Source organism: Drosophila tropicalis, unplaced genomic scaffold (assembly GCF_018151085.1).
Source record: "Drosophila tropicalis isolate 14030-0801.00 unplaced genomic scaffold, ASM1815108v1 contig_463, whole genome shotgun sequence".
NCBI classification, from domain to species: Eukaryota; Metazoa; Arthropoda; class Insecta; order Diptera; family Drosophilidae; genus Drosophila; species Drosophila tropicalis.
The window spans coordinates 281369-309115 of record NW_027172929.1 but is presented as its reverse complement, the minus strand read 5'-3'; the positions used below and the strand labels follow the sequence as shown (position 1 = coordinate 309115).

The 27747-nt window shown below is 40.1% G+C and overlaps 3 protein-coding genes across 3 annotated transcripts; 2 read left to right on the top strand and 1 right to left on the bottom strand.

Annotated features, from left to right (window-relative positions):
- The first annotated feature begins 21 nt into the window (after window positions 1-21).
- LanA (laminin subunit alpha) lies at window positions 22-14451 on the top strand. The gene is made up of 14 exons (XM_068287335.1): window positions 22-472; window positions 673-819; window positions 2612-3236; window positions 3318-3399; window positions 3458-3585; window positions 3644-4057; window positions 4125-4397; window positions 4462-5314; window positions 5397-6030; window positions 6091-6371; window positions 6441-6666; window positions 6735-12304; window positions 12379-12596; window positions 12655-14451. Exons 1-14 carry the CDS (start codon window positions 251-253, stop codon window positions 14112-14114), a joined length of 11133 nt encoding a protein of 3710 aa, XP_068143436.1. The 5' UTR covers window positions 22-250; the 3' UTR covers window positions 14115-14451.
- A 488-nt stretch (window positions 14452-14939) lies between these two features.
- Window positions 14940-27545, bottom strand: LOC137574707 (transportin-1-like). Its single transcript, XM_068287111.1, is given in 15 exon segments — window positions 14940-18646; window positions 18735-18909; window positions 19332-19407; window positions 19719-19814; window positions 20008-20179; window positions 20236-20406; window positions 20472-21593; window positions 21652-21762; window positions 21764-22324; window positions 22406-22515; window positions 23030-23184; window positions 24561-24600; window positions 25127-25976; window positions 26033-26653; window positions 26655-27545. Coding segments are annotated over 15 exon segments (5178 nt in total). The 5' UTR covers window positions 27465-27545; the 3' UTR covers window positions 14940-18538.
- Window positions 23313-24361, top strand: Sf3b6 (splicing factor 3b subunit 6). The gene is made up of 3 exons (XM_068287186.1): window positions 23313-23590; window positions 23661-23779; window positions 23852-24361. The coding sequence occupies exons 1-3, from the start codon at window positions 23573-23575 to the stop codon at window positions 24078-24080; spliced, it is 366 nt and encodes a 121-aa protein (XP_068143287.1). The 5' UTR covers window positions 23313-23572; the 3' UTR covers window positions 24081-24361.
- Window positions 27546-27747: the final 202 nt, after the last annotated feature.

Sequence of the window (27747 nt, the reverse complement as noted above, 5' to 3'; positions counted from 1 at the left end):
GGATTCAGTTGCTCACGACGAGCCATCCAGTGCGGTTGGATGGTCTCTGGAACAAGAAGAAGGAATCGAATTGAAAAAAAAGAAAGTGAAATCATAAACGAAGAACATATATGTATGTCTAGAAAAGTGATAAGAAAGTGGAATACATAAGAAAGAGTATACTCGAAAAGAACTGAAACCCGAACAACCGGAAGTGATCTTTAGACAGGACGTTTCCCCCGCCCCACTTGCACGGGATTGATTACGTGCGATGGGTTTGGGTGTGGGCTGGACCAGGGCTTTGGCCTTTGGTCTGCTCATCACATGTTGCGCAGCGGAATTGACTCCGCCTTACTTCAATTTGGCCACAGGACGAAAAATCTATGCCACAGCCACTTGCGGACAGGATACCGACGGACCCGAACTTTATTGTAAATTGGTGGGAGCCAATACAGAAAACGATCATATCGACTATTCGGTTATACAGGGACAGGTAAAATCGCCTCTACAACTTCTCTAACAACGCCCAAAAAAAAAAAAAAAAAAACCGAAAAACCGAAATTTCTTTTTTATGGTATACATACAGAAGAAATTTCCTCAACACATGTGCTCAACATTCAAATTGGAACTCTAAAAATATCCCAAAAATAAAAAAAAATTATCTCACAATTCTATTCTCAACATGTGTTGTAGGTCTGCGATTATTGTGATCCCAATACGCCGGAGAAGAATCATCCGCCAGAGAATGCAATTGATGGCACTGAGGCCTGGTGGCAGAGTCCCCCTCTATCTCGAGGCATGAAATTCAATGAAGTCAATTTGACCATCAATTTTGAACAGGTAAAACGAAGAATAACAAAAGAAGACAAGATCGAGAGAAAAAAAAGAGATGGGAGAGCGCATGAAAGATGTGGTAAATGGGATGCAACAGACACACACAACATGAATCTTTTTCCTTTGGACGATCGTAAAATTTGAAAACAATTTTAATGGGGTTTTCATTTTGAAAGGCGACACAGCAAAAAAAAAAAAATACAACATAAAGAGGAACAAAAATTTATGTTGCTGAGCTAGTCAAATTCTATAGCAGGAGTTGAGGTTTATCAGCTTGAAAATACATATATACATATGTATGTACATGTATATGTATGTACATACAAACATATACATACATATGTACCCGAAACTAAGTTTCAGCTTACAGCTTTTGCTTAAGAACGTGGAGCATTGACTCTGTTTCGATTTTTGTTTCTGTTTTCTGTTTTTTTTGTTAAGTGCGATAAGCCAAAGACGACCATTTTTTGTATTTCAGTTCCCCAGCATGCGACATAAATTGGTCTTAGTCTTTCCTTACTTATCAGCAGAACATAGTCTGAACGAAACGAGCATATAGCAACTATAGTAGTCTCATTCTTGAATGCTTATCTTGTGCTACATTTAATACAAAAACAATAAGAAAAAAAGGGGAACTTGTGGGGTCACACACAAAGCTGTTTCTTATCGCTTGTGCAACGGAAACGCTCTAAAAAAGATTTTTCTTAATTTCAATTCCGACATGACTTTAAAATTGTTGAGCTAAAATAACACCAAGTATAATGTGAGCTCATCGTTTCCAAAGAAACACATAAACCAAAACTGCAATTGTAGTCAAATTGCAATTAAGAAATGTGCATGATCTTAATATGTGGGGGAAAAAACAACAAGTAAACTATGTATAGTGTACATGAGAGCAGCATATGAACTCAGAATAGATTGCAGAAGTTAAACATAATTAGCATATATACATACATACATACATATGTAGTACATAAATGAACTTTATGTTTATGCAAAATGATATCATGGCGTAAACAAACCAAAGCAAAGCCAAAACAATTTGTATCTGAATGTACTCATGCATCCAGATGTGTGTATCTGCTTCGACCACATATGTACATATGTTGGATGCCATATAGTCAGGAGCGGTTCTTTTTTTTTTTTTTTTGTTCGACTAATTAACATCAAGTTGATTTCATTGTTGCAAGAGTCCAGCCCTGACTTCATGACTTTACCCTACATAGACGCAAGGGAATGGGGCATATTAAGGCAATTGAATTGGATGAGCATCTTAAATGTTATTGATTGGTTTTTTTATTCATCACACAATGAGAAATTGGTAACTTGCCAGCAACATTTTTGAGTTAGCAACATTTAGAGCTACCAACATTTTAGCTAACAGTGAAGAATTTGAGTAATTTTTATGGTTTCATTTTCCTTTTCAAGACTTTTATAGGGTATATCGAGGACTAGCTGATATTCTTCATTTTTAAATTTTTTTTTTCAATTATATTCAAATCAAAAAAGCAAACAGAAGAGTATAAACAAACATTTAGTGAAGACAAGACTAAAAATTTGTTTCTTAGATGTGTCCAGGGCACATGAACATGATGTTATTTGCTATGTCAGTGATCTCATACTGTCTCCCTATCGCATTTGTGTGTGTGTGTGTGTGTGTGTGTGCACACTAAGCTAATAAATTTCAATGAATTTGCTGCTTCTGTTGGAAAACACTACAATTAGGATGGTCTCTTTTAGAAGGGGCAGCCAAGATCAAGACAAAAAAAAATATAAAGGCGGCAATTTTATTTGATAGGAATTCCATGTGGCATACCTTTTTATACGTATGGGTAATTCACCCCGTCCTGGTCTCTGGACATTGGAAAAATCAACGGATTATGGCAAAACCTGGACACCTTGGCAACATTTTTCGGACACACCCGCCGATTGTGAGACATATTTTGGCAAGGATACCTATAAGCCAATAACCCGAGATGATGATGTAATTTGCACCACGGAATACTCAAAGATTGTGCCGCTAGAGAATGGTGAAATTCCCGTGATGTTGCTCAACGAACGTCCAAGCTCCACAAACTATTTCAATTCAACCGTGCTGCAGGAATGGACACGTGCTACAAATGTCCGCATACGTTTGTTGCGTACCAAGAATCTATTGGGTCATTTAATGTCAGTGGCTCGTCAGGATCCCACAGTGACACGTCGTTATTTCTATTCCATCAAGGATATATCAATCGGTGGTCGTTGCATGTGCAATGGTCATGCCGATACCTGTGATGTCAAGGATCCCAAGAGTCCGGTGAGGATTCTAGCCTGTCGTTGTCAACATCACACATGTGGAATTCAATGTAACGAATGTTGTCCGGGCTTCGAGCAAAAGAAATGGCGTCAAAATACCAATGCTCGTCCCTTTGTCTGTGAACGTAAGTGAAGCCAAAAGATTTTCCCCTCCCATTTTCCCACTTATTAGTTAATCCAAGTTGCCTAATTTCTCTATGAAACAGCTTGCAATTGTCATGGACATAGCAATGAATGTGAGTACGATGAAACGGTCAATCGGAAGGGTCTTTCTCTTGATATTCATGGGTAAGGAACTTAACAAAATTTGACATTCTAATTCCTAATTCTATAAATCACTTAATAGCAATTATGATGGCGGTGGCGTTTGTAAAAACTGTCAGCACAACACTGTGGGTACCAATTGTAACAAATGTAAACCCAAGTATTATCGCCCCAAAGGCAAATACTGGAATGAAACCGATGTCTGCAGTCGTAAGTTCTAGAAATCAAGACTTGAAATCTGGATAAGCATTCTAGTCTCTTTTCTTAGCCTGCCAATGTGACTTCTTCTACTCGACGGGGCACTGTGAAGAGGAGACTGGCAATTGTGAGTGCCGTGCTGCCTTCCAGCCACCAAATTGTGATTCCTGTGCCTATGGCTACTATGGCTATCCGAATTGCCGGGAATGTGAATGCAATTTGAATGGCACCAATGGCTATCACTGCGAAGCCGAGAGCGGAGAGCAATGTCCGTGCAAAATCAACTTCGCTGGACCCTATTGCAAACAGTGTGCCGAAGGCTATTATGGTTTCCCCGAATGCAAGGCCTGCGAGTGCAATAAACTGGGTTCCATTACCAATGATTGCGATGTGAATACGGGTGAATGCAAGTGCTTAACCAATTTTGGCGGTGACAATTGCGAACGCTGTAAACATGGCTACTACAGCTATCCCCAGTGTCTGTGTAAGTAGTTAGCAGGAAGAGGTGATGGAAAAGTAAAGTTAGTAGCAAATGATTTTACACACTCCAGATTGCGATTGCGATAATCAGGGAACCGAGTCGGAGATTTGCAACAAGCAGTCGGGTCAATGTATTTGCCGTGAAGGATTCGGTGGTCCACGTTGTGATCAATGTTTGCCTGGCTATTACAATTATCCCGATTGTAAACCCTGCAATTGCTCGGCAACCGGAAGTTCGGCCATTACTTGCGATAATACGGGCAAATGTAATTGCTTGACTAATTTTGCTGGCCGTCAGTGTACGCTGTGCAGTGCCGGTTATTATAGCTATCCGGATTGTCTACGTAAGTACTAGCAAACTCTCTTCGGTTATGGAATTTATTTCATGACTTTATGACTCTCTTATAGCCTGCCATTGCGATTTGCATGGCGCCGAGGGTGTCACATGTAACGACGATGGCCAGTGCCTGTGTCAGCCAAACTTCGATGGTCGTCAGTGTGATTCGTGCAAAGAGGGTTTCTACAATTTCCCCAGCTGTGAGGATTGCAACTGTGATCCAGCTGGTGTTATTGACAAATTTGCTGGCTGTGGTTCGGTTCCAGTGGGTGAATTGTGCAAGTGCAAGGAGCGTGTAACTGGACGCATTTGTGATGAATGCAAACCGCAATATTGGAATCTGAATATCAGTAATCCGGATGGTTGTCAAAACTGTGACTGTTGGACAGATGGCACCATCTCCGCGTTGGATACATGCGCATCCAAATCGGGTCAATGTCCGTGCAAGCCGCACACTCAGGGTCGCCGTTGTAAGGAGTGCAAGGATGGCACTTACGATCTGGATGGTTCGTCACTGTTCGGCTGTAAGGATTGCAATTGCGATGTGGGTGGTTCATGGAAAACCGATTGTGATAAGAACAGCGGACAGTGCAAGTGTCATCCCCGTGTAACGGGACGAGCCTGTACCCAGCCATTGACCACACATTATTTCCCCACTCTACATCAATTCCAATACGAGTATGAGGATGGCTCTCAGCCATCGGGAGCACAGATGCGTTATCAATACGATGAATCGGATTTCCCAGGCTTCAGTAGCAAGGGCTATGCTGTCTTTAACGATATTCAGAATGAAGTGCGCAATGAATTGACAGTATTCAAATCATCTGTCTATCGCATTGTCATCCGCTATGTCAATCCCAATGAACAGAATGTCACTGCAAGCATCCTTATACAGTCGGAGAATCCCCAAGAGGTTGATCAAAAGTAAGTGGAAGCCCTCTCTATCACACACAGATTCACTTACTCTCTCTTTCTCCCCCTCTCTCTCTTAACTTTTACTTTGCAGCGTTAAGGTATTATTGCGTCCAACAACTGAACCAGAATTTGTCACTGTGGCCGGTCCCAAGGGTAGTAAACCTTCAGCCGTAGTCCTTGACCCTGGCCGTTATGTCTTTACCACCAAGGCCAATAAGAATGTTATGTTGGATTACTTTGTCCTTTTGCCGGCTGCCTATTATGAGGCATCGATCCTCACTCGCCACATTGCCAATCCTTGTGAATTGGGCAACATGGAATTGTGTCGTCATTATAAATATGCTTCCGTGGATACATTTGAGCCTGCCACCTTGCTGAACAGCGATGACGATGCCTTGGAAGTGTACAGTGATCCAGAGCATTTTGAGATAATTGGCCATGTCGGTGAAATTCCGGTATTGAGTAACACCCAAAAGGAATTGAACTACAAGATCAATGTGCCACATAGCGGTCGTTATATCTTTGTCATCGATTACATTAGCGAGCGAAACTATGCGGATCCGTATTTCGTCAGTTTGCGTGTGGGTCAACAGGATGAGACTGAGACAACGGTATTCCTATATCCTTGTCTATACTCTACCGTCTGCCGTACACCCGTCAATGATGATGGACGTGAGAAGAGTTTCTATATAAACAAGGATGATGCTGTACCTGTCACCATTTACGTAAGTTGATTTAACAATAGAACGAATTGGATTTGAATTAATTAAACATTTCTATTTCAGGCCGATATCGATGACGTCTATCGCGTGGCTATCATTTCAGTTACAGCCATTCCAGTGGAGAAATGGTCCATCGATTATATCAATCCCAGCCCCGTTTGTGTTATACACAATGGACAATGTGCCACACCGAAATTCCGTTCGGTGCCCGATTCAAAGAAAATTGAATTTGAAACCGATCATGAGGATCGCATTGCTTTGAATAAGCCACCATATGCGGCATTCGATGAGCGTGTTAAATTGGTCAATTTGGATAGCAAAAACGAGGGCTCCATAGTGATTGAGTAAGTTAATCCTCAAATGATTCTATTTACTCTGGGTGGTTGATTTATTTCGACTTTGGCTTTCTGCAGATCAAAGGTCGCCGAACCAGGACGTTATGTGATTTTGGTTAAATACTATCAGCCCAGTCATCCCAAATATCAGGTGGTTTACACTCTAACAGCCGGCAAGAATCAATATGATGGCAAATTCGACATCCAGCATTGTCCATCGAGTTCCGGTTGTCGGGGTGTTATACGACCCAATGGTGGCGACTGGTGGTTCGATATTGATGATGAATTCAAATTTACGATTACGGTAAGAATAGCAAGTTAAACTAAATGTTAGTAAATGTTACTAAACCGAATCTTATTGGGTTTTTCTAGAACAATTATCCACAAAGTGTTTGGCTGGACTATTTGGTTGTGGTCCCTGTCGATCAATATAACGATGATCTATTGGTCGAAGAGACTTTCGATCAGACAAAGGAATTCATTAAAAATTGTGGACACGATCATTTCCATATTACCCATAATGCCAGTGATTTCTGCAAGAAGGCCGTTTTCTCCCTGACTGCTGACTACAATAGTGGTGCACTACCATGTAATTGTGACTATGCGGGATCGACTAGTTTTGAATGTCACCCATTTGGTGGTCAGTGTCAATGCAAACCGAACGTGATTGAACGTCAGTGTGGTTCGTGTAAGAGTCGCTACTATGGCTTCCCCGATTGCAAACGCTGCGAATGTCCCAGCAGTGCCATGTGTGAACCCACCACGGGTGAATGCATGTGCCCACCGAATGTGATTGGTGATCTGTGCGAGAAATGTGCTCCAAATACGTATGGTTTCCATCAGGTGATCGGCTGTGAGGAATGTAATTGCAATTATCTGGGCATAACCAATGGCAATACACAATGTGACATGTTCAATGGAACTTGCGAGTGCCGCGATCATATCGAGGGACGTGCCTGTGATGTCTGCGCTCATGGTTACTATGAATTCCCGCGCTGCGGTCAATGCTCATGCCATAAGCCAGGAACTGAGTTGGAAGTTTGCGATAAGATCGATGGCAGCTGTTTCTGCAAAAAGAATGTCGTGGGCAGGGATTGTGATCAGTGTATTGATGGCACATACAATCTGCAAGATAACAATCCGGATGGTTGCACCACATGCTTCTGCTTTGGCAAAACATCGAGATGTGACAGTGCCTATCTCAGAGTCTACAATGTCAGCTTGCTCAAGGAGGTGTCAATCAGTTCGGCGGAGTTCAATAATAATACAATTGAACTTGATATCTGGGGCATACCGCAATCAGAGTTGGTGATCAATGAGACAACCTTGCAAGCGGATTTCTCTTTTCGCGATATGACCGATCAGAGAGTGGCCTATTTCGGTGTCCTGGATTATCTACTCAATCAGAATAGTCATATATCTGCTTATGGTGGAGACTTGGCCTACACTTTGTATTTCACTTCAGGATTCGATGGTAAATCGATAGTGGCTCCTGATGTCATTCTGATGAGCAAAGATCATATATTGGTGCATCAGAGTTATGAGCAGCCGAGCAGTAATTTGCCCTTCCAAAATCGCTTGCAAATGATTGAGAACAATTTCGAAACATTAACAGGCAAACCGGTTAGCCGAGCTGACTTTATGATGGCTTTGAGGGATCTGAAATCGATTTTGATACGTGCCAATTATTGGGAACAAACATTGGTCACTCAGCTCTCAAATGTGTATTTGACCCTGGCCGATGAGGATGCCGATGGCACCGGTGAATACCAATTCTTGGCTGTCGAAAGTTGTCGTTGTCCACCCGGTTATTCGGGTCACTCGTGTGAGGATTGTGCGCCAGGTTATTATCGGGATCCCAATGGTCCATATGGCGGCTATTGTATTCCATGCGAATGTAATGGTCATGCCGAAACCTGCGACTGTGCCACCGGCATCTGCAAGGAGTGTCAACATGGCACTCGTGGAGATCATTGCGAGGAATGTGTGGCTGGTTATTATGGTAATGCCACAAATGGTTCACCGCACGACTGCATGATCTGTGCCTGCCCCCTGCCATTCGATTCGAATAACTTTGCCACCAGCTGTGAGATTTCGGAGTCTGGCAATGAAATCCATTGCGAATGTCTGCCTGGTTATACGGGACCACGTTGCGAATCCTGCGCTAATGGTTTCTATGGCAATCCAGAAAGCCCGGGAGATATTTGCAAGCCATGCGAGTGCTCGGGCAACATCAATCCTCTGGAGCAGGGATCCTGTGATACCCGCACTGGTGAGTGTCTGCGCTGTCTAAATAATACCTCTGGCACGGCATGTAATCTCTGTGCCCCTGGATACTTTGGTGATGCCGTCGAACTGAAGAACTGTCAGAGTTGCGATTGCGAAGAGGTGGGCACTCTGGAGTGTGATCCTCATGTGGGACAATGTACCTGCCATGACAATGTTATCGGTGAGCGTTGCGACCGCTGCAAGCCAGATCACTATGGCTTCTCTTCCGGCGTGGGTTGTCGAGCCTGCGATTGTGGTGCTGCCTCCAATTCTACACAGTGTGATGATCATAATGGCAACTGTGCCTGCAAGCCAGGCGTCACGGGTCGTCAATGCGATCGTTGTGCTGTCGATCATTGGAAATATCATAAGGATGGTTGCACACCATGCAACTGCAATCAGGGTTACTCCAGAGGATTCGGCTGCAATCCCCTCAATGGACAATGCGAGTGCTTGCCAGGAGTCATTGGCGATAGATGTGATGCGTGCCCCAATCGTTGGGTCCTTATCAAGGACGAGGGCTGCATAGAGTGCAACAATTGTCATCATGCTCTACTCGATGTCACCGATCGTATGCGTTATCAAATTGATGGTGTTCTGGAAGATTTCCAAAGTGTTACATTGGCTTTCTTTACCAGCCAGAAACTGAACTACTACGACTTATTGGCCGATGATTTGGAACCAAAGGTCAAGGCCCTTGATCCCACAAGTGTCAATTTGAGTCCCTCGAAGAAGGTCAATAGCGAACTGGAAGCGGCTACCAAAACCTATGCCAAGCAGGTCAATCAGACCTTGAACAATGCCCTTGATATACGTGAGAGATCAAGTATTCTCTTGAGCAATGTTACCACTGTCCATGAGAAGGCTCTCGAGAGTGTTGCCAAGGCTAAGCAGGCCATTGATGCAGTCGAAAATCTATCCGAAAATCTCGAAGCCACGGCCAGTACCAAAATTGATTCCGCATTAGAGGAGGCTCAACGCGTACTGGGACAAATAAATGCAACACAAATTGAGGTGGCCCTTAATGAGGATGTTCTGAACAAGGCCCGTCAGCAATTCGAGGAGGTAGACGCCTTAGTGGAACCAATCAAGAAACAAAACCGCATTTTGAATGCTCTCAAGAACGACATTGGCGAGTTCAGTGATAAACTGGAGGATCTCTACAATTGGAGTGAACAATCTCAAAATCAATTGGTCGATGTGGAACGCCTTAATGTGGCTAACAAGAAGTCATACGACAATTCCAAATTCGATACCGTGTCCGAGCAGCAACAACAGGCGGAGAATAATATCAAGGATTCGAATAATTATCTCATCAACGGTGACTTGACATTGAATCAGATTAATCAGAAACTAGAAAGTCTACGTGGAGCTCTCCAGGAGTTGAGCGGCGTCAATAAAAATGTCGACGAAGATTTGCCACTGCGTGAGGGACAGCACAAGGAAGCCGATGAATTGGCCGAGAAGGCTATACAAAAGGCGGCCTTCTTAACTCACAATGCCATGGATTTGTCACTGCAATATGAGGATATGACAGCTAGTGCTGATCCAGCGATGAAGGCAGCAACCGCCTATACCACAATTGTGGAAGCTGTCGATGCTGCTCAGCAATTTAGTCAAGATGCCATAACAGCAGCCGGAAATGCCACAAGTATAACCGATGGCATTGAAGAACGCGCCGGAAATGCCGATAAGCGTTCTGCTGATCTCTTGCAAAAGGCACGACAAAGCCTTCAGAAGGTTCAGGACGATCTTGAGCCACGCCTGAATAATTCAGCTGGCAAAGTGCAAGAGATTTCCCAATTAAATGCGGCCACGGAACAGCAATTGAAGGACATTAATATCTTGATTAAACAACTGCCAGCTGAAACCCAAAGGGATATGTGGAAGAACTCCAATACTAACGCCAGCGGTGCATTGGAAATCCTACAAAATGTTTTGGAAATCTTGGAACCTGTGAGCAAACAAACGCCCAAAGAACTGGAGACAGCTCAGGCCATCAATCGCGATGTGGATTTGACTCAGAAGGATATAACTCAGGCATCGAACCAATTGGACAATGTCGATACGAATATACCGAAAATGGCTCTACTAGCCGATAACATTGAGATCCAGCAACAGAATGCGGCCAAGCTTACACAACAATTGGGACAGGATATTGAGAACTTGAGACGCCAAATTGAGACAGCTCGACAGGTTGCCAACAATATTAAGGTCGGTGTTAAGTTTAAGCCCAGCACTGTACTTGAATTGAAGACACCCGAGAAGGCAAAACTGTTGGCCACCAAAACGAAAATGTCGACACTCTTCCGTACCAATGATTCGAATGGGTTCCTTCTCTATTTGGGCAACGATAATAAGACCACACAAAAGAATAATGACTTTGTGGCCCTGGAGATCCTTAATGGTTATCCCATATTGACCATCGACTTGGGTAATGGACCGGAACGCATCACCAGTGATAAATATGTCTCCGATGGCAATTGGTATCAGGCTGTCGTCGAGCGTGTGGGTTCCAATGCCAAGCTGACAATCCGCGAAGAATTGCCCGATGGCAAAATTGTTGATCATACGAAATCGGGTTATTTGGTTGGCTCTCAAAATGTCTTGCATGTCGATCGTAATAGTCGTCTATTTGTCGGCGGCTATCCGGGACCTTCGGACTTCACGGTGCCCGATGACATACGCTCGAATTCGTTCAATGGTGAAATTGAAGATCTCAAGATTGGCGATGAGCCTGTTGGTCTCTGGAACTTTGTCTATGGCGAGGAGAATAAACAGGGTGCCGAAATGCGTTCAGTGCTGATCGAGGATCAGTTGCCTGTTACTGGATTACGTTTCAATGGTAACGGTTATGCCCAACTGGATGCCTCCATGATTAACTTCAAGAGCCGATCGAGCGTACAATTCAAATTCAAGGCCGCCCAGGATGCTGCCAATGGCTTGCTCTTCTTCTATGGCAGAGATAAGAATTATATGTCAATTGAGCTGGTCGATGGCGCCGTCTTCTTCCGTTTCAAATTGGGCAATGAGTTGGTCTCACTGGGCTCAGATGATCGCTACAACAACAACCAATGGCATAGTGTTATTGCCGAGCGAGATGGTCGAGAAGGATTGCTCAAGGTCAACGATGTCGTGCTTTCCAAGGACAACGCTCCCGAGGGAACCGAGGAGCATATGCCCAAGCTGAAGGTCATGTATTTCGGTGGCCATCCAAATAGGCCGAATCATTCGGAGACTGTGAAACAAAACTTTGACGGCTGCATCGATGATGTAACCATTTCGGGCTACAAAGTGGATCTAACCAAAATCTTGAATAGCTCTGGTGTCGTTGAGGGTTGCCCCGACAAATTCTCCATGGTCGTATCGTTTGCTCCCAATGAGTATGGCTATCTGCGCACAGCGAATATCACATCCGATAATAGTTTCTATGTGGTCTTGAAGTTCAAGACCCGACAACCTGAGGGTGTTCTCTTCTATGCCACCAATCATGACCAGAGTTCGACTATCGGTCTGACCTTGGACAATGGTTATCTAACGCTACGCAGTCAAGGAAGTGAGTTGGTACTCCATGAGCGACAATTCAATGATGGTGAAGATCATGTGGTCACCGTGCTTCATAATGCAAATCAATTGAGACTTTCGGCGGATGATGATCTGCTGGAGGATGCTCGGTACGAATACACTAAGATTTATTGCACATAGAACTCCTCTTATTAATGTTTATTACTCTTATTGTTGATTTCAGCTTACCTGCTCCTCCAGCTGCATTGAATATACAAGGCGGAGATATATTCTTTGGTGGTCTACCCGATAGCTATCAACCACCCAAGGGAGCTCTCTCCACATTAGCTTACTTTGTGGGTTGCATCAGCGATGTGACTGTCAATGAGGAGATCATTAACTTTGCCGATAGTGCTGAAAAGAAGAATGGCAATATTAATAACTGTTCACCAGATATATTAGGTAAGTTAAATCTAGCCACAGAGTGGATATCGTCTTCATTGTCTTTTCTCTTCACTAGTATATGAACCCGATCAAGTGCCCATATTCTATCCAAGCGGCACAAATGAGCTAGAACCGTATCAAAGACCTCAACCTCAACCCGTGACGCGTCCGACAACCACCAGCAGTTCAACAAGCACCACCACCACCACCACAACTACAACAACGACCACTAGCACCACACCAACACCGACCACAACAACCACAACAATAGCAATACCAAATACATTTGTTGAAGAGGATCCACTGCCACCACTGGGACCACCGACTACAGAAAGAACTCTAGTGACCAAGCCACGTCCAACACCCAAATTAAATCTGCCAACAGATGATCGCTGCAAATTGCCCACAAATCCCAACTATGATGTGGACTTTGCCGATGCTGGCTATCGTTTCTATTCGCTAGTGGATCAGCGTCTGGAGATCAATTCGTTGCCGGTGAAATTACGTCGTCATTACGATGCAAGCATTAGCTTCCGCACAACCTATCCGGATGGTTTGCTCTTCTATGCCGCCGATGAGTATCATCAGAATTTCATTGCTGTCTATCTACTTGATGGCATTGTCTTCCATGAGATGCGTTTGGGCGATTCGATAGCAGCTAAAATTGTCAGTGAGGTGGAATTGAATGATGGCGCCTGGCACACTGTGGAGTTTGTGCGAACCAATCGCAAGATTAGCCTAAGCATCGATGGTCAGGAGCAAAAGGGTTCCGTTGATCTTGATGGCAACAAGGCAGCGCCCACATTTATTGTCAAATATCCAATCTATGTGGGTGGCATCAACAAATACGTGGAGCCGCAATTGAAGTTGGCCACATCCTTTGGTGGCAACACCTCCTACTACAATGGTTGCCTCAAGGACATCAAGTTCCATAGCATGCCTTTGGAAACGGAGCCGACCCGCGTCAATGTGGTTCCATGTAGTGAGCAGGTGGAGCAGGGCTTCTTCTTCCATCGGCCCAACTCATATGTGAAGCTATGGGATCGCTTCGCTGTGGGCTCTGAGATCACCATTAGCTTTGATTTCCGGCCCCGCGAACCGGATGGTCTACTCTTCTCGGTGCATGGCAAGAATTCGTATTTGATATTGGAGCTAGTCAACAACAGTTTGATCTTCACTGTCAAATCGGATTCCAAGAACTTATTGGTCACCAGTTACACTCTGCCCAATGAGGGCAGCTTCTGTGACGGCAAATGGCGTAATGTCCAGGCAATTAAGTCCAAATTCGTCATCAATATTGCCGTCGACTACATCAGCTCCACGCCAAGTGTGGGCACCGAGGGTTCCGTTATAACCAAAACAAATCGTCCACTCTTTATGGGCGGACACGGTGCCTTCCAGAAGGCACCGGGTATCAAGACCCGTAAACCCTTCAAGGGTTGCATCTCTAAGGTGGAGATTAACAAGACGCACGTGAAAATTACACCGAATATGGTGTACGGTGACATCTGGCAGGGTACCTGTCCACAAACCTGAACCCGCCCGAATGATGACGATGACAACTGCTAAACGATTTAAAGGACTTATCCCACAACGAACAAACTTAAAACGAACAAATCTATGGAAAATATCGACCTGGCATCGATCTAACACTGAGAGTACTAAGCTTCATACTGGCCCCCACCAAGAACTCTCAGTGCCTATGCCAGTCGTACATCAATTATCTATAAAATTATCTAACTACTTTCTTTGTGCCAAGCTCTTAAAGCAATTATCAAGTTTAGTCTACAATTTTGCCATATTTTGTTTATCATTTTAAATATCTCATTGTAACTTTTCAATTGAATAAAGTAAATATTCGAATCAGTAAAAATATATACATAAATAACAATCATGTAAAAGTAAAAACAGAATAAACAATTTCAGCGCTAGATGGAATAACACATAAAACTTTATATAATCGAAGATGTATTACACATTTCGGAATAAAGTTATTAAGACCCTTTTTGGAAGGCTTTAAGCAAACGATTAAGAAAACTCGTAAAACTTTGTTTTATAGTTTCATACTAAAAAAGAAAAACAATCCCTTAAAATTTCCAAACATTTAAACTCAATTAACATGAAAATATCCAAGCATAAGATCGGTTTAATAATTTTTGTGTAAAATTATTAAGATCCTTGGCCTCTTTGCTTTGATTTACTTTGTTGATTTTTAGTTGATAAATCGGCTTCACATGCCCATCACTTGGCCATCTTTGCTAACGTTTGCGTGTCCTTCGTTGCGAGAGTCCTTCGTTAGTTGATTCTCCATCGTTGATGTTGTTTTTGAAAGCCCTTTAAACGAAACCATTTGGAAATTGATTCGTGATGAAAACTCTTTTTAATTTAATGACATTTGAAGTATACATACATATTTATTTTTTGACTTATATATTTATATAGTCGGCTATACATATAAATAATATAGTTTTTTGTTGCCTTTGCATTTTGTTTTTGTTTACGCACAAGTCAAAAGTAGAATTTCATATGCTCATGAAAGTGTTTCAATAGAAAGTTACACACATTTTGTATATATATTTTATATGCATAAATATGAAATAGTCAACATTCTGACATAGATCAGCTCAGTGCTTAACTACGATAGTACAGTGGTGTGTGTGTGTGTGATTGAATGTGTTTTTTAAGGTGTATGAAGTTATACATAATTTTTACTTTCAATCTTCATCTAGATCTAAAATATATTTAAAAATTGGCTGCGTTTTGTGATAGGAAGAAGGTAAGGATAGGAAAGGGCTGCGATTATTTGAGAAGGGAAATAAAAGGAAAGGGATACAAGACAAAGAGGATTGGTCTGTCTGTGTGTGTGTGTGTGTGTATGCAGATTTTGTTGTTTTTAGAATTAAATTAAATAGAAGGATAATTTGTTTTGTTGCTTCGATTACTTATGTACGTATGTATGTATGTATGTATGTATGTATATATATAGATATAGGTATAGATATATGTATATATATATATATTCATTCTTTTTTTCATGTATATATAATGTAAAAAAGAATTCCCTAATTTCTGCACAAATCTCGTTTGATTTTTTGTTTTTGTTGGTTTTTTTCTTTTTAAATTTGTTGTCCTAACTTGACCTAAGATTTTGTAATGGAAAAAAAAACCTATACATCATAATTCTATATATATATATATATATATATATATTTATGTTTGCTTGTTTTTATGTATATGTATGTTGGCGTATATGTATATATAATCAGTGGTGTGTTTCTTTTTGTTGTTGTGTGTGTGTGTGTGTGTGTGTGTGTGTCTGAGTGAATATGTGTGTGTTTGAATGTGTGTGTGTGTGTGTGTGTGTAGTTGTAGTGTTGCTTTGTATTGTGGTTTTTGTTTTTACTGCTTATGCTCTAATCACTAAGATCACCCGAGAGAGATACAAACGCACGCGAACGCGACCGAATTCCGCGATGAATTCGGTTTAAGGTACAACGAAATCACGATATTTTGTTTTTGTTTCTTTTTTTTTGTTTTTGTTGCTTTTGCTTTGTTTGTTGTAATATCATTATTATTATTGTTATTATTATATTTATATATCTTCATCATATTATTGGTTTTAATTGTTTTGGGACTCGGGGGCGAGAGTCCCTTTAGTTTAGTTTCAGTTTAACGCGACGCGAACGAACGACCCGACGGTTTATTTAATTATCACACGTAGTTTCCCCCATTTTCAGTTTGTTTGTTTTTTCATTTCAGTTATAAATTAAACGTAAACATAGTTTTCTTTGTTGCATTAATTACATAATACTATTACTTAGATTTACTTGAGTTTTTTTCTATTCTTTCTTTTCCTAGCTTGCTTTTGTGTTTATACTCCATTACTTTTTATTAATTTTTTTGTTTGTGGGTTTTTTTTTTTTGTTTTATGTTTTTGTTAAGTTTTATTTGTTCCGCGACAATTTCAAAAGACTTTTCTTTTTTCTTTGATTTTCTTTTTTTGTTTGTTTGTACACTTTATACCTAAAAATTGTAAAAGTTTGCAAAATTTATTTGTTTAAAAAAATTAAAAAATATAAATTATAGTGGAAAAAATAATTTGATATTTAATTACAATTGTACCTATACAAAAAGCAAAAAATAATAATAATAATTATTTAAAAAAGTAGACAAAATATATAATAATACTTTAAAAAGTGATCAGTCAATGGTTTCAGTTGTTTTTCATTTATGTAGATTTAGTTTTTAGTGTAACGGAAATTGTAATCTCAATTTATTTATATATATACCTATATATTTATATATGTATATATAATTTAAAAAAAAAAAAAAAAAAACACTAATTTGTTGTACAGCATTATAATATTTATAGAATATCAGTAAGTTGTTGTTGTTGTATCAGTAATAGTTTTGTTTTTTGTGTTCTTCTTTTGTTTTATAATTATTATGTTTAATTATTCTTTTATTGCACGACCACAAACATTGCTTGAGATTTGGGGATTTCAGGATTCGATTGTTTCCCACAGAGAATCATTTCATTTATATGGCGGAACCCGTACAAGACTCAAGCAATGCCTCAAGTAGTCCTAAGTTGTTTTCGTTTTTACCCGAGAAGTTAGTTGCGACTATAAACGCGATACGAATACGAATTAACGAGTATACGAGAGAACGAACGAGCGACGAGAGAACGCGAACGCGAAACCGTTAGAACCCGAAACGCGACCGGAACCGATTTGAACGAGAAACTTTTCGATTTTGATTTTGGTTTTTTGTTTTTTTATATTATATTATTTGGAAATTGTTGGGTTCGATTGTGAAATTTATATAATTCTATATATAATATTTGTAGTAGCTGAACGATTTTTAGTTGAGGTTTACAAGGATTTATTTAGAGAGTTATTTTTCTTCTTCTTTAATGATGACTTGAACGGATTATTCATTTCAGTCTTTATTGATATATTTGTTTTTGGTTTGATTTCACAATTTGGCCCAACGCTTTCCGTTTTGAAATGAGTTTTACTTTAATGTTTTTTGTTTGTTTTTTTAACGCGACACGAGAACCCGCAATATCAGTTTAGTTTTAGTTTTTATCATTGTTATACGATTACGAGGAAGTTATAGAAGGTGAGAGAGAGAGAGAGAGAGAAAAGAGATAGTGAAGAAGAATAAGGTGAAGAAATAAATAACACCAACTTTTCGCTTTCTACTGTGTGTGAATGTGTATGTGTGTGTGTGTGTGTGTGTATGAATATGTGTTGTCTGTGTGTGTGTGGTTATGTATATGTCTGTGTGGCTATGTATATGTCTGTGTGTGTGTGTGTGGGTTTTATTATATATTCTCTATATGTAGCACTGGATCCGGTTTCTCTGCTTTAAGTACGGCCGGAACACACCTTGGCTCTTGGACATTTTCCTCTGCATACACGAAAAAATAATTCATTAATTAATTATCCAAGTCAAGCAGAAGAGGGATCTCTTTTACCAGCTTGCTTATTAAAGATAATATATGCATGTGTATATGTATATATATATATATATAAATGTATGCATATAAATCGATTATACAGCATACATTTATATATATGTATATTTTTATAAGACGTTATGCCTACAGCTATTTTTTTTTATGGTTATAAATTGTTTTCTCTACAAATTTTTTGTTTTTTTTTTTGGTTTTTGTTTTTTTTTTACATTTTTTTTTTTTTTTTTTTTTTTTTTTTGGTTTTAAGCTAAATTTCAATAACATTCGAACTCAAATCGAATTAACTTAAACATGCTAATGATTAAGACGGTGAAACGCATACTTGTACATAATTGTCTAGATAAGAACAAGAGTTCTATCTTTGTTTTTCCGATTTTTTGCTTTTTCTTAAAGGGGGACAGGTAGGAGCGTGTGTCGGCAATAGGCGATAGGGCGGTTGGTTCTAAGGGAGGGCGGTGGTAGTGCTTTAGCCTGACACTTAAATCTGGTACATGGTGACCAACCGCTCAGCCAATGTTGGCGGAAATTGCTCAACAAATCGACGCCAATTCTCCTCGCCCACTTGTGTCTTGAAGCCATGCAGAATCTGTAGAAAAAGTAGATGAATATATATATATATATTATATATATTATAAAAGTTGATGTGGAGGTATCAATCTTTTTCCTCTTGCTACCTTTTGTATCATTTGATGAAGATCTTGGGGCGGATTCACCCATGAAGCTATGGCATCGCAAAAGAATATGAAATCAGGCACCACTCCAGCTGGATTTACTGTTATCATATGACACATGCCACGAAAGGCCGAGTCCTTTTCATCATTGTCTCTTATATGACGCAAAGATGTGCACCTAAAAATTTAGAGACCGAAATGAACAAGAGCCGAGAAGAAGTACAATTCAATTAGATTATATATACACAAATATATATATATATATATATATATATATATATTCCAAAAACAAACCGACAAAGAAGAAGAAAGAAAAAACAAGTAAACCAACAAATTATGCAAAATACTCAATTCAAGTGAAGAAGTGGAAGAAGAAATAACGCGATAAAAGTTAAAAATTGGAACAAGGAGAGAGAAAAATAAATAAAAGTATATATATACATATATATATATATATATATACATATATTTTTTGTGGTTGTTATAGCTTGTTGTTATTGTTGCATTTTGAAGTTTAAAGTAAGGATAAAGACAAAATTTAATGGCTAGTTGTTTTTTGTTTTCTCTTTCGTTTTGTATTTTTTTTTTTTTATTACACACCACTGTCGAACAAATTCGGGCAAATAAGGAGCCACTTCAACTGGGCACACATAACCTAGACGACCGATTGTTATTGCTATAAAAAAAAAAAACAATAGAAAAAATGATTTTTTTTTTTGGTTTTTGTTTAAATATGTAAATAAATCAACTCAATAATACAATAAGTAATAATACAGATATTGGCACACACACTCACGCACACACATATCATTCACATTTAAATATCATTATACATATATATATATAGAAAACTTAAGTTAAGTTCTATGACAGTTATAATAATTAATTGGGTTTACATTAATTTTCACATTTAACATCCACACACACACACACACACACACATTTAAAAATGAATATGTAAATATATATACATGTAGGTACACTCACCTGTATTCTCAAGAAGCGTTTTTGGTGTATTTGGCCGATTAATAATAATGAATAGATCGGTTAGTACCAGATGTATGTACTGTTTAGTCTCCTCGCCTAAAATAGGAATTTTTTTTTAATTAATTAGCTTAGTCTGAAAGTTTTTGAATTGTTTTGGAACGTTAAACGATTTCATTTTCAAACCGGAATTAGAAATGAAATCGAGAAAATATAAAATTATAAAAATAAATGTTATAAAATTCATTTAACTGATCGATTAATATGTTAGTTTCATTTTTCAGATACTTACCCAATTTCATACAGATTTCGCCAATGGCCCATGTGGCATTATTACATACAGATATGAAATCTGGATTTAAATTTTGTCCCAATATTGGAAAGAACTCAGCCATGAACGGATGAACATGTGGAAAACAGGCTTTGGTCAAGTCGCCTAGCAATGCAAATGAAGATTGTCGAACCTATCAAAACAAAGAATAGATTAAAACGGATTTTATTTTTAGGCTTTGTATTTTACCTCTGGCAGTATATCCTGCATGCATTGATATAGAAGATGCATTATATTGCTATTAGCCACCAATGTTTCAATATGACGGTCTAGACCCTCAGCCAAGCCGGATAACAAATCTAAAGCCACAATCATGCGCTCTTTATCAGGATGATCGAAAGTGTGATTCTGTTTGCAGAGCTACAACATTAAGAGGAAAAATATTGAGATTTGTATGGGATTTCTGTTTAGATATTTAAGCTTACCATTTCCTGATTGATGGTCTGTTCAATGAGGGAGATGCAACGTCTGTAGACTGGATCGCAATAGGGTAGAAAGCCGGATTGTAAAGCTGTGGCAATGCTGGATAGGCATTCTAGTAATGGGAATAGATCCTTATCATCATCTTTCAATAGATTCCATTTTTCAATTAGTGGCGGCATTAGTATTTCAATATATTGCGGTTTATTCAAATGATGTCCAACCGAATCGGCCAATGTGCCAACAGCATCATACAATATCAATAGATTTTTATGCTGATATTTGGAGAAAGCAAAGACTAGAGTCTTCAAAATGTATTCCAAATATGGCACCAACTCGGTGCACGCCTCCTCTTCCAGTGTGGCAAAAGCCGAACAGGCTGCCTCTTGAACTCGCTTATTCGAATCGAGAATACGTTTCAATAGCTCCTCCATCAAGGGTTTGAGATATTGATCGTGCGGCTGATTAACCACCCAATTGGCATAACGTGACAGAGTCCAACATGTTATGGAACGAACCAATGCCTTCTTATCGGATAGACAACTAATCAAATATGGTATCAATTCGGGCAAATGTTGAATCATTCCCTGCATACAGCCTTCGGCAATGGCACCTAGAGCTAATACGCCACTCTCTTTGATGACCCACTCTTGATGGAACAGTGTATCCTTAAGTATGGGCAAAACGATGGGCAGGCAATCTTCACGGAACACATTGGCCAGTACATCAAGAGCCGCTGCACTACATTTGCGTAAATTCCATTCCGATAGCGAGCTATCATCGTCCAGACCATCATCAAAGTCATCATCATCCTCCTCACCACCGGCAGCACCGCCAGCAGCGGCAGCCTCCTGACCACTCTTAATGGTGTGTGTTCGCGATTTATGAAAACGTGGCCGTATATCCTCCTCACGATCCGGCACCATATCATCCTCCTCCACATTGCCCTTAAGTAAGATAATATCAATTTCTGAATAACGCATACCACGCACTAGCACCGGTGCCAATTGTGCCAAATACGGGGCTAAAACATCTTTGCAGATGCTCTGTTCGGCCAAAGATAACCAAAATTCCGAGGCCTCAAGTGCCACACCCTCATCCGAATCCTGGGTACGCAACATCATGTACTAAAATAGGGAGAACACATTAAACCATGATTTTTTACTTCATCAAACTGCAATTCACCTCAATAATCTGGGACATGTGCGGCATTAATCGATCCATTCGGACTTCCAAGAGCATAACTAGACCATGGCATACATTTTTACGCACCTCGTGATCCTCATCAGAGGATAAATGAAAAAAGATTTTCAATGTATGTATCTATATTTAACATTAATGCCTGCGAACGATTTATAATGAATTGATTGATACACGCAATCGCATGGGATCGTATCTTTGGACTGCTATGCTTGAAATATTGCAAAAACTTTGGAATCATAACATTTAATGGTCTATTGAGAGCAGCTGAATCTAAGATTTCAGCGGAATCTTCGCATATCTTTTGTAACGCACTGAACGCTCCCTCACAGACATTATAATCTTGGGCATCCAACATATCGCACAGCGATGGCAATAACTGTGGCCAATTGTGTAATCCACCATTACTGGCAATAGTGGTTATCAGTATGCCAACGGTGGCTCGTATTAATGGTGATGTATCTCCAACAGCCTGTAGGCATTCGTGTTTTATGTATTCAACAATCTCTGGTTGTAAAGTGCTACCATGCATTCGTATATTATTCTTTAGAATCAAACCACTCAACGATCGAGTGGGTTCATCTTCTGTTTTAAGTTTTGTTAGCACATAGATGAGATAGTTATTAAAATCTGGGTACCGATTGAATTCCTCAAGTTTCTGCAAATGGACAGAATGGAGGAGATGATGATTAACCCTTGGGGAGTGTGGGGCATGGCGGAGGGGTAGGGAATCACTTACCATTTGCACGGCCATTTGTGTGGCTGTATCGGGAGATTGAGATTCCTTTAAGATCCCAATGATTTGTTGGAGACCTTCGGCTTGTGGTTCCCACGTCATTTTGGCGAGTTCTAAGCGAAATATAAAAAAACTTTATGTGGTTTTTTTGGGGGGGATTTAGGTGAATAACCTCTTAAAGGGTAGCAAACATTTTGTATTTGCACTGTGAGAGAGAAAGACACTTTGTTCGAGGCCACGCACACACACACACAGAGACACACAGTTACGCACACCGTTGCATTAATTCGCGCACACGGACACTTTTCAGACTCGACTTTTTTTGTTTCTATTTGGCTAAAATTATGTAGATCTTGAGCCAACCAAAGAAAAGATCAGTCTTTGCGTTTATTTTAATGAAAAATCACTTTTTGTTTGTTAAGGTTTTTGCGAGGATTATACAGAAGAGCAAAAAATGAGTTCCACCCGCACTCGCGCGCGCTGCTCCCTTACTCCACCCGCCATGTTCTCACACATTCACTCACACTGCTGCTGCTGCAATCGGCAATCTTCATTTATTTTTTCAGTCTTTGTCTCTCACCTTTTATTTAACGTGTGTATTTAGCATTTGTGTTATAATTTACTAACCTTTATTTTGTGTGTGTTTGTTGTGCACGTATTCAAATAGATTTTGGATTGCTACTAGATTTTTTAACAAATTTTCATAAAATTTGTCACTTTTTTTATTCACTTTGTACACAGTGTTGAAAAATTTTGTCAGTATTAAGCTTAACAGAGTATGTCTGTTAAATGTATAACAGCATCATATGCGAATCTGTTAATTGCAAAATTGGTATTTTAACCGCTAAAAATTCGGATTTAATGGCTAAAATTATTGTATCCAACCCTCGTTTGGCTTGAGCATCACTTATGTTACAGGGTTGGGGCAAATTTCAGTTCAATGTTTTTGAGGGTTTGAGTGCCAGACAACAAAGGATCTGCATTTACGAGGATTTCCCCACACAAATATATACGTATATAGATATACTATATACACTAGAAGCCGACTTGAGAAGCGGGGTCAAACAACGTTAACCAGACGGTCAAGTGAAAGTTTTGTGAACTTGTCGCCTTTCAACAGCCCAAGCGACCAGACGCAGGCACGCCAAGAGCTCCATCAACATCAGCAGCATGAACAAACGGAATTTTGTAAGACAAATTAAATATAACTAAGAGAGAACGAGAGGAGAAGTGACTTTCGATTTAATTACATTCACAGATTCGTCTGCCGCCAGAAGTAAATCGTTTGCTTTATGTGAGAAATTTACCGTATAAGATCACATCGGATGAGATGTACGATATATTCGGTAAATTCGGAGCAATACGACAGATACGCGTGTAAGTTTTAAATGACTTTTTCAGCCTCCCATTCGTCATGATTGTTTTGAAATACTTATTAAAAATTTGCAGAGGAAACACACCGGAAACGCGAGGCACGGCCTTTGTTGTCTACGAGGATATATTCGATGCCAAAAATGCCTGCGATCATTTATCTGGCTTCAATGTGTGCAATCGTTATCTGGTTGTACTCTATTATCAATCGAATAAGGCTTTCAAGCGTGTAGACATGGACAAGAAGCAGGAGGAGCTCAATAACATAAAGGCCAAATATAATTTAAAGACGCCTGAAGCTCCCTAGGAAGGCCCGTCCACTCATCCTCCTCCTCCTTCATTTATTGGGAGGGGGGCAATCGTATCATCCAACCAACTGCAACTACTACTACTGTTTCTCGTTTTTCATCATCCTTGTCATTTTAGATGATGGAGCGCCTCTGACTCTTTTTCTTTATTTTCTTTCAAGACTTTCCTAAGACAACTCTTCAGCTTTCCCTTGCTTTTCAATTATTTCAACTTTGTATCATCATTATCATTCATTCATCCAATCAACCAATCAATCAAATAATCATCATTCCAACAAAAGCCTTCATTATTTTATAATTCATTTTCAAAACTCATTTTAACCAAATCACTCACTCACTAAACTCAACTCACACTCTCATCAAAGATAACAAGCAAGTAAAAGTAAAAATACAAAAAAATTGCAAAAAATTAAGAAAAAGAAACAAAATGATTTTTTAATTTTCGATTAAAATGCAAAAAAAAAAACCAAGAAGCATACAAAATGGGTGTCATTAGAGTTTTAGGGTTACTCATGGAAACTGGAAAGAATGGGAAATGTATTTCTTTTTCAACAAGCATCAACAAAGTCAGACAAAGACACTTTAATTATGTTTGGTCACAAGAAAAGAAGAAAAATACATGGCATGGAGAACAATGTCGAAGTTACGATTTTAATGCAGCGTCTGGGAATCCCCTTCCATAGGAAAGACTTACACAGACATGATATGCGTCTTTTGTGTTTTCCTAAGGATGCTCCATTTTGTAGGACAAACGTAGTTTTTTGTCTTTTTAAACTAAAGAGGGACAGCATATAATCAGAATACGCGAAATCGAGTATGACGGGAAGAGTTTAAGTCCGACTTTTGGCGGTAAACTTCAGATAAATGCCAAATGTATGTGTCTACAATCAAAGACAAGAAAATGACTCAAATAAATTAAACTGCTAATGTATTTTGAAGAAGTGTAACGAAAATAACATAAATATTATACAACAAAACGATAATTATTATTAACTACTTTACAACTAAATGGAAGCCGTCGCTCAAATTCTCCTCCATCATCAACTTAGAGCAGCAGAATCTGCGCTTGCTTTTGCTGCCGCTGCTTGTTTATATTGTTCGTAGGAATTCAGTTCCTTTTCCTTGGCCTTTTGTTTGGCCAAATCTTTAAGTTCCTCTTTGGCCACCTCGGCTATCTCCTGACGCAGGGCTTCCACTTTACGTTTACGTTCACATTTCTGGATTTCCTTTTCGCGTACCTTTTCTGTAATCTCTTTGGGCAGTTTGGTCGGTTTTGGGGGTTTCTCCTCATGCACTTTTTGATGGCGAATCAGGGCAGCCTCTTGACGAAAATGATTCCCACATGTCTTACAGGCATACGGTTTCTCGCCCGTATGGATCCATTCGTGTTGCTTGAGGGATTGGGAGTTGGCAAACCGGCGCGAACAAAAACGGCACTCGAAATCTTTCACCTTTTCGTGCACACTTTTATAATGACGTTTCATGTTGCCGAGATTATTAAATCCTTGATTACAACCAGGGCACAAATGCATTCCTTCTTTTTGTATGAATTTAGAGGGCGGTGGTGGAGGAGCTGCAGCAGCAGCGGATGCAGGAGGTGGTTGAGTAGAAGCAGGGACAGCAGCAACTGGTAGCGATATTGTGGATATCGGATTGATAACAGTGCCAGCCAGTTGGGACATATCGACACGCTCAACACGTCTAGGATCTCTTGGTATGGTGGCTACAGATTCGGCACAAACTTTAAGTAAATCCTTGGCATCCACTTGTTTCGGATCTGCTCCATTTTGCTCCTGCCTTTGGCGATATGTTTCCAATGCTCTTTCCACACTTTTCTCATGGATTTTCAAATGTTTTGTCAGACTTTCAGTGTAGAGGAACTTCTTACCACAGACCTGCACGAAAAGGACATGGAGTTTTATGCTCTTAAATGGAAGTATCGTTTCCTTACCTTGCATTCGCAACGTTTCTCTCCCGTGTGGGTCATCTCATGGATTTTGCAGGCATGCGATTTACCAAAGGTCTTGCCACAATACTGACAAGCGAAATTACGTACCTTCTCGTGGACAATCTTGACGTGATTATCGAGGGCACGTTTCGTGTGGGTGGCATGTTGACAGATATCACATTTGAATTGCTTCTCCTGTGTGTGGGTCAGCATATGTTTGCTCCATTCTTGCCGTGTCGTCTTTCCGACACCACAATAGGGGCATACATAGTTCTTGATACCAGCATGCCGGAGCAGATGATTCTTGAGGGCGGAATTAATGTGAAATCCTTTGCCACAAATGTTACATGGGTAGGGTAACTCCTCGCCCGTATGCTTATACATATGCTTCTTAAGGGCCACTTGACAGCGAAAGATTTGACCACACTCCCGACATGGCTGCTCTACTCGAGGAGGAATCGAACGGGTCAAATTGTGAACCTTTTTCAGGTGGATGGTGAGCAGACGTAGACGGGGAAATAGTAGTTTACAACTTTCCACTGAACATGGGATTTCGGGTGACTTGTTGGTGTGGGCATAGTCCACGTGAAGACGCAATGCACCCATGGTGGTGAATCCCTTTTTTGCAGGATTGCTCTGAGCATTGAAAGGGCAGGAGATCGTTGTGATGCTTCATATGTTCATCAAATTTTGATTGCTTTTTGAATTTTTGTTGACAAATCGGACAGGAAATGAGGCGAGCAAGGGGAAACCTTTGGCGTTTTGTTAAATCTTTCGTGTCCCCTAAACGGTGAGCCAAAGGTAAATCGTCATCAGAGCTTTGATCCTCCTCCTCCTCCTCCTGATGCTCTTCCTCTTCCTGCTGATTTTCATCCTCCTGTTCAACGTCTTCGTCTCTGTCTTTTTCTATCGCCGCCTCGTTTACAGCAACATCCTTGTCTACAGTTTCCAATAGTTTAATAACTTCTTCTTCATTCTCAATAATTTCCATTTTATGGTTCATCAAAGGATCAAAATTGGACGCCATTGGCTCGTCTGCCTCATTCTCTTCCGGCTCCTGTTCATCTTTTTTAGCCTCATCTTCCTCGCCGAAGAATCCAACACGGATAATTCGATTGTTGGCCACCATTTCCCTGAATTTCTTTCTGGAATTCAAGCAGAGTCGTTGGAATTCATTCACATCATTTAATCGGTCGAAGCAACCATAGCATAAAAGACGCGGCAGACCATCTTCCTGCTCCACTTGTACTCCCGTGCATGCAGAAAGTTTCTTAGCCAATTCGAAATCTGAAAACAAATCGTGGGCAGCTCCTGCTGCGGAATTGCTGCGTCCCGATCCAGAGGATCTTAATAATCCAGGGCTGAGACCCAAATAGTTTAAGCAAATCCGACATAATGAGTTTACCGGATACGGCTCTTGCTCACTGGGGCTCATATCCAGCAGAAAGCTTTAAAATTCATCAATTTCTCCTTTCTATTTTGGATGTTTGTTTAAAACAAATATTTTTACGCGTTTTCAGAGATGAGCAGGTGCGTTGGAATAGTGTTGGTCATTTTAGCATATAAAATAGCTATTTTTTTAGTTTACAGCATACTTTAGCGAGTGAAGACAAAAAAAAATTGCCAAACGCCCATAGTAAGGAATGTGCGTGAGTAACTATCGTGCCAATAAAATTTTGCTTAACCAAATGTATGAGGTATAAAATTAGCTGTGTTAT

What these genes read in the sequence shown, in the direction of transcription:
- LanA (XM_068287335.1), top strand. Translation starts at nt 251, where the DNA reads ATGGGTTTGGGTGTGGGCTGGACCAGGGCTTTGGCCTTTGGTCTGCTC. An exon ending in GAGGGCTCCATAGTGATTGA is followed by an intron (nt 6,372 to 6,440) that starts GTAAGTTAATCC and finishes GGCTTTCTGCAG; the next exon opens with ATCAAAGGTCGCCGAACCAG. An exon ending in AATTCAAATTTACGATTACG is followed by an intron (nt 6,667 to 6,734) that starts GTAAGAATAGCA and finishes GGGTTTTTCTAG; the next exon opens with AACAATTATCCACAAAGTGT.
- Sf3b6 (XM_068287186.1), top strand. An exon ending in GCAATACGACAGATACGCGT is followed by an intron (nt 23,780 to 23,851) that starts GTAAGTTTTAAA and finishes AAAAATTTGCAG; the next exon opens with AGGAAACACACCGGAAACGC.